The sequence below is a fragment of the Mus caroli genome, chromosome 3 (genome assembly GCF_900094665.2).
Source record: "Mus caroli chromosome 3, CAROLI_EIJ_v1.1, whole genome shotgun sequence".
In the NCBI taxonomy this organism is placed as follows: Eukaryota; Metazoa; Chordata; class Mammalia; order Rodentia; family Muridae; genus Mus; species Mus caroli.
The window spans coordinates 97,925,337-97,932,836 of NC_034572.1; the positions used below are offsets into that span (position 1 = coordinate 97,925,337).

Below are 7,500 nucleotides of genomic sequence, written 5' to 3' on the forward strand. Positions count from 1 at the left end.
TGTAGACCAGGCTGGCCTTGAACTCAGAAATCCGCCTGCCTCTGCCTCCCGAGTGCTGGGATTAAAGGCGTGCGCCACCACGCCCGGCTCGGGATTTTTTTATTCTTCGATAAACTAACAAAGGTCTAATGTAGATAGTGTGAGGTGGTATTCTGCACTAAGCAAGTTTGTTTAGAATGTTTTTTATTTTTAAAAAACAAACAAATTACCCATTTTCACGTCTACCTGCTTAGTTCTGAGTCGCTTTAGTAGCATCTTCAGGGTTTGCACCATATTCTGGCTCCCTTAGGAGGTAAATACAATCCCTAGCCTACTGCTTTGTACTTTGTGGATAGTAGGTAACTCTGTTGAACAAATTACTGGATTTTATTGTTTTTTTTTTCTCATTAAAGTAATATAAGTTATAGCTCCGTAATCCTGTCACACACAGTCACTTCTTCTCTCCCTCACTTTTAAGTGGATATTTTAAGTTCGTATGCACAGCTATGGGCTTCACTGCAGCATTTATATACCCATGGCACTCGACTTTGTTCTCATCCATCCTTTCCTCTGCTGCCTTTCAACCCCCCCCCCCCATCTCCTCTTTTGTTTGTCTCCTTCCTCTCTCCAATAATCTTCTACTCTGTTTTCACACACAACAAAAGATCTTGATATCCCAAGCGGTCAGTCGGTCTGCAGCAGAAAGCATCGTGCTGGAGGTATCAGCAGAGCCATACTAAACTAAACAAAGCAAAACATGTGATACTGGCACACAGACAGACACACAGACTAATGGAGTCAAATAGAGGCTCTCGGCATAACCCCAAACAGCAGTAGCCACCCGAATGCTTACAAAGACACCAATACATGCACATTCACAGCCAGTGCAGGGAAAATCGGATACCTACTTGTAGACAAATGAGTCCAGATCCTTAGCTCTCAACTGACACAAAAATCAGCTTCAAACGAGTCAAGACCTTGTATTATGTGAGGTGTTTCAAAATCGCATGGGTTCTCTCTCATATGTGGATTTCAGCTTTTTACTCTAATATGTACATTTATGTGGGAGTGTGGAGAGAGCACAGGTACTTAGACGGGGTCACTGAGAAGGGAGAAAAGATGCCTTGGGAGTTGGAAAGCAGTACGATACATAAGACCTGAAACTCTGAGATGATCAGAAAATAGGAAAAACACAGGAGACTGGTGGGACAGTGTGGTGGTAAAGGTTCTTTCTCACACAAACCTGGTGACCTGAGTTTGACCCCAAGAGAAGCCCAAGTCCATAAAAAATGTTCTCTGACCTCCACATCCCTAATGTGGCATTCATACCCATGCGCACACATACACACCATGACACATACAATAATAATAAATACGAAGTTTTAGAAAGATATATGCATAGGTAAAGTATTTCTGAATAGGACTCTAGTTTTCCAGGAAATAAAACCAACAATCAATAAACAAGACGTCATGTGATTAAAAACTTCTGTACAGCAAAGGAAACAGTTAACTGAGTGAAGAGGTAGCCTACAGAATGAGAGGAATTCTTTATCAGGCAGAAGATATAAGATCCACAAGATACAAAGAACTTAAAACACCAAACAACAATGAAACAATAACCCAGTCAAAAATGGACCAAGGAACCTTGTGTTCTCAAAAGACATACGAGTGGACAGTAAATATTTTAAAGCATGTTCAGCATCTTTAGGCATCAAGAAAATGTAAAGTAAAACTACTTTGCAGTTCTGTCTCACCCCAGTTCAAATGTCTGTGGTCCAGAGAACAAGCGTTGGCAGGGATGTGGGGACGAGAGAGGTGCCCACTGTGGGTTGGTCTGTGACCTGGTGTAGCCATTGTGGAAATCAGTGTAGAGGTTTTTCAAAATATTAAAAAACAGAACTGGTTTGTGACCCAGCTCTACTGCCCCTGGTCATGTGTCTAGAAGACTGAATATCCTCTCTGCTTAACTGCCACACAAACATTTGCACGTCCATGCTACTGTATCCACAATAGCAAGGAAATGAGACCACCCTAGATGCTATCAGCTGATGAATGGGTAATGAAAATGTAGCACATCTACACCTGGAGTCTCATTCAGCTGCAAAGAAAAATGAAATGGTGTAATTTGCAGGAAAATGGAACTGGGAAGTATTGTATTAAGTGAGGCACTTCAGACTCAGAAAGACAAATATCATATGTTCTCTCTCATATGTGGATGGCAGCTTCTAATTATTACTTAAGTGGGAGTGAGTGTTTAGAGTCCAGGAGACTAGACAGTGACCATGAGAAGGTGAAAAGACAATCTGAGATGTACTAAGGAGCAGAATGCATGAAGTGGGTGTGGGACCACTTAAGCAGGGGTTGGGAAGGGCAGGGAGGTGGGGGAAGGGAGGGGAGAAGAGAACCAACAGAAAGTCTCAGAATATTTGCTAAGGAGGTGACTCAGCAGCAGGAGACTCAATTCCCTCCACCCATCTGGGATTCTTGTTTGTTTGTTTGTTTTCAGGACAGGGTTTCATTGTGTCCCTTGCTGTCCTAGAACTCGCTATGTAGACCAGCCTGGCCTTGAACTCACAGAGATCTGCCTGCCTCTACCTCGTGCTGGGATTAAAGGCATGTATCACCACTGCCCAGCCCATCTGTAATTCCTGTTCCAGAAGATTCAATGCCATCTCTGGCTTCCCTGGGTACCAGGTATGCATATGGTATACATATAGACATGTACATGTAGGCAAAACATCCATTTATATAAAATTAAATAAAATGACTTAACACCATCAAGATTAATAACCATAGGTTATTAGATGAAAATCCCAATGTCAGAGGTAGGAATAGCCTACCTCTGTTGTTGGATAGAAAGGTTTCTGACCCTCACCAGATACACACACACACACACACTACAAGCAATTTTCAATGTTTCTGGGTTTCCATCAGAACTAAAATCTTGCTGCCAAAGGTGACATATGCTTCAGTTGCAGGACATACTGAAATCAGCAGGCTGGTGCTAAGAAGCTTCCTTCCTGGTGGCTAACTGGTACTCTGCAGGCTGCTGGGGAGGTTGGTCACCAACATTGTTATTTAGCTGTGGACATCTATACAATAACGCCTACTGGCAATATGAGCCCTGGGGCAATGGCAGCAGGTCTCTTCAGCAGGTAACCAGCAGCTTTCTGAGTGGATTTGATGCCCTTGCCATCTACATGGTACTATAAATCTGGTTAAATGCTCTGGCTGGGGGAAAAGAAAAACAAAACAAAACAACAGCAGCAACAACAACCAAAACCTCTGGCTGGGAGGTCATAGGCCCTTATAGGGCATCTACTGCTGTCGTTTTGCTAAGCGGACGTGATGCGCCTGTCTAACTGCCTTCTAGATAACTTTCTGTCTATAGAGTAGTGGTGCTTTCAGTTTTGGTCAGAGAACGTACTTTCTGCAGTGATAGGCAGTGACTGCAGAGACAACTCTGGTCAGAGCTCTGAGAATAAATCACTGGTGAGTGCCAGGAATAAATGGGACATCTACATCACCGCTCCCCACCCCAAAACTCAGGGAGCACTCCCAGAGAAGAGTCAGAGAGAGATTATTTATTTTTATTTATTAACTTTTTCTTTTAACTTTTGTTTTGAGACAGAATTTACTATGTAGACCAGGCTGGTCTTAAAACTTACAGAAATCTGCCTGCGTCTGTCTCCTGAGTGCCAGGATTTAAAGGCCTATCTTTCCAGTGTAAAAGCAGGCGAAGGCGGTTGAAGAGGTAGGGAATGCTAATCTCTAAGTGGGACTTGGGTGTTATACTCTTGAGCTCATGGAAGCTGTGTCACTTGTAGAAGATCCACACAAACTTGAGTTTGTGTCAACTCAACACTGTCGCGGAGGGTAAGGAATTCATGGCGTCCCACCCCAGCCTGAAGACCTCTATGCCGGTAATGGTTGGCAGGGAAGGGAGAGAAGTCATCTTCAGTGTGAGACTCTGGTAAGCTCTGCATGCTCCCCTAAACAACCTTAATGAAGCTCACTGGGATTGAAAACTAAAAAAGACATGAAAGTGGGAGGCAGGAGAGGGGTGAGGTATGAGGAGAAGAGAGGGTAAGGCTGAATGTGTAGTGTAATCGGAATGCATTAACTACAATATGAAAATGTCATGTAATCCATTATGTGTGACTAATGTATGATAATAATGTTCCTCTTTCTATTTTTATGGCCTACACACACACTTAAATCTAGATTCCCTGTTTGAGGGAAAAAAACATGTAATACTTGCCTTTCTGAGTCTGGCTTAAATTTTATATTTTCATATAATTTTATTTATAGTTAACTTAGGATTTTTAAAGTATTTTACTTTTGAGACAGTGTTTTGCTATGTAGTCCAGATAGGCCTGCACTTTGTAGCCATTCTCCTATCTGAGCCTCCTCAGTGCTAGTGTTACAAGTATATCCCATTATACCCTGAAGAATGTTGTATTCTTTTTAAAAATAAAGCTTCCCCATATTTTGTATGTTTTAAGATAGTCAAATATCGCATCATTTAGAGTAGCAAGAAATTTCCTGTTATTGCTAGACAAGGATAATCTCAGAGATATTGTTTTAGTCTCAGGAAATATTGCTGAAGAATTATGGTTCATTTTAATTTGTGTGAACTACATTTGAAATTCTTTATGTGAAATACTAACTTCAAATTGCCTGCCAAGGGCTCAATGAAGAGGGTGCAGCGTGTTTTGTGTTCAAAATCATGATTTTCTGAAGGGAGTTTGAATAGTGTAAAACCAGAAAGGGTTGCTAATATCTTAATAGAGGAAGTCCAAACTACACCTTTCCCAGTTTTTTTTTTTTAACTTGAAACTAATTTTGTAACATTCTGTTTATTGAACTTCCTCATTTAGAGGGTTTTCACACTGAATTAGATCTTGAGTGGATTTGTGCCCATCAAAGGGAGGATTTATGAAAACGGAGATGTGGAAGCATTCTCTGGAATAACCCGCCTTGTCAAGGCACTGATGCCACAGATGTGGACGGCGCCCTGAAACGCGATCTTTTCTGAGATAGGCTCTGTAGGATCAAAGTGTCAACATGTCTTCATGAACTCTTCAGCCTCTTTCATTCTTCCTCCCCTCCCCTTCTGAGAGGGGGGGGTAGAGGGAGAGGGAGAGAGAGAGAGAGAGAGAGAGAGAGAGAGAGAGAGAGAGAGAACTCACTTTGTTTCTCAGGTGTCTCAAACTCTGAGACTCAAGTGATCTTGCAGCTGGGGACAGTCCTGAGTAGCTGGGACTCCAAGCTGCACCACCTCTCCTCAACACTCTCCAGACAGGCTGACCTAGATAGAATCTGTATGGTTCTCAGCAAGCACTATTTTAGCTTTAGTTCCGTTTTGTCCTTTTCGCTGTTTGCTAGCAGTGCGTTCTGGGGATATTGTGCTAACTGCCTCCCCGGTGCTTCCCATCCTGTGTAGAGCTGTACTCTCAGTGTTTGCAAAGCTACTGGAGGTCTGAAGAGGTACAGAGACCAATACTTCCCTTAATGAGGGCCAGTACTTCCCCAGTCACGGGTGAGATGGACCATCAGAAGCAGTGGACTTTGCTTCCTCTAAAAGAAAAATGTGAGGTTTATAATGGAAGCTTGACAAATTCTGAAACAAAATGCCCGCCTGATGAGCCGAGGTCTGCCATGATCATACCTATAGGAGACTTTGGGGATAATGGTCCAGGTAGGAGATAGGTAACTCCAGTGTTTGTCTCCTTTTCTGCAGCAAGGCATAGGTGGGCGTCACCCAGGCCTTTCTGCTCACTGGAATGTGAAAAGCTGAACTCCCAGGTTAGTGCTGTACTTTCTGCCTTTCTTCTGGGAATGGAAGAACTGAGTGCTGTCTGAGACTGACAGCGTGGAACAGTCTCTGAGCTAAGCAGACCACAGTTTGTGTTCTGGTTAGCCTCTTGTTTGTTACATTTGAACAGTAGCCAAGTTTCTTTGTTGAGAAAGGAAGGCGCTAGGGCCCTGTAGGGAGGTGATGGCTTTGTTGTGTGACCACAGAAGCTAGTTTTGTACTAATTTCCTCTAGGGCTTGTGATGAAGTCAGTAAACCACAGCCTCCAACACGCTGTGCTCCTGCAGCAGCAGTGGCTGCTTGGTGGTGCCTTGGCCATGACACATATTTGACATGCCCTCCCCTAACCCACTCACAGACTCTTGCTCTGCGGCATGGACCAAAGAGAAATTCTGCAGCAACTACTGAAAGAGGCCCAGAACAAGAAACTCAACAGTGAGGAGTTTGCCAGTGAATTTCTGGTGAGTTCTGTAATGCCCTGAAGAGTTCTTAGATAAACTGTGTAGCAGTCTGTTGTGGTCCAGTTTGCCTAGACGCAATTGCTGTAGGGATAACACGAACATGGAGTTTGGAGTGGAAGGGAGGAAGGCGACCTAAGAACATAATGTCTCTGGGCTTTGTTGTGTCTGTGTGCTCAGGGTTTTCTCCAGGTAGGCTGGTTTTAATGTCAGGTTTGCTTGTTCTTTTGAGCTTAACAGTCCTACAGAATGCATAGATAGGTGTATGGATATTAATGCTTTCTGAACATCTGCAGAAAGCATTTGCATTGTGACATATGCTTCAGATTACTAATAAGAGTAACTTTTCATGTTACGTGTTATTTTTAGCTTCCCTATAGAGGCTATCATTGGGATAACAGGGGTTTGAAAAAAACACCAAAAACTCTCATTTTGCCACTTTTTCTCCTATCCCTTTGGAAACAAGTTGATTATTAGAATAGGCATTTTCCTCTTTAACAATAGCTGGGCTTCTTATATTGTCTGGAGAAGTGGGCTAGGGAGAGTAGAGACACGTGAGGGACATGGAGAGCAAGGTAGCCTGGGAGCAGGTGGACTTGATTATCCAGAACATCAAATCCACTTAGAGGGAGCCATAGTTGACAGTGTAACGAAAGCTGGGAGGCCCATATTCCATCCGTGTCAGGCACATCAGATAACGTGGGATTTGACACACCTGTCATGCTTTTGGTTTTTGGTTTTTGCTTAGTGTTTGTTTGTTTGTTTGTTTGTATCAGTATGTAGCTCTGTCTGGCCTAGAGTTCACTATGTAGATCAGGTTTGGCCTTGAACTTAAAGATCCTCCTGCCTCTGCCTCACTGGGATCAAAGGCATGTACTACCACACCAACCTGCTGTGTTCTAAAAAGCTTCTAATTGGTATTTCAGAACTGTAAGAATGTTAAGCCTTAGCCCTTCAGCTTTGAATTGAGAAAAATGAAGAAAATCAACATGGTCATCACTCAAATTATCAAATATTTAACGTGTTCCCAAATCACCCTAAGTCTTTGTTTTCTAGGTTAAAAAGATGAGGATAATAATTTATGTCCTATCTATCTCATTTTGGATTATTGTGATGATTAGATCATTAATTATAATAATTAAATGAGAACAAGGTGTTTTGGAGGCACCTAGAGACCCAGTTACTTGGAAGGCTGAGGTGGGTTAAATCTTGAGTTCAAGGCTAGCCCAGGTGACTTAGAGGGAC

General features: G+C 42.7%; 1 protein-coding gene across 1 annotated transcript in view; it reads left to right on the forward strand.

Moving 5' to 3' along the window:
* Positions 1 to 3,625: 3,625 nt before the first annotated feature.
* The window catches only part of Ptpn22 (protein tyrosine phosphatase non-receptor type 22), a 54,732-nt gene continuing 50,857 nt past the window's right edge, over positions 3,626 to 7,500 (forward strand). The window contains exons 1-3 of the mRNA XM_021158209.2: positions 3,626 to 3,952; positions 5,723 to 5,787; positions 6,156 to 6,258. Coding sequence (XP_021013868.1) covers positions 6,172 to 6,258 — 87 coding nt within the window. The 5' untranslated portion in view covers positions 3,626 to 3,952; positions 5,723 to 5,787; positions 6,156 to 6,171. The remainder of the gene's footprint in view (positions 3,953 to 5,722; positions 5,788 to 6,155; positions 6,259 to 7,500) is intronic.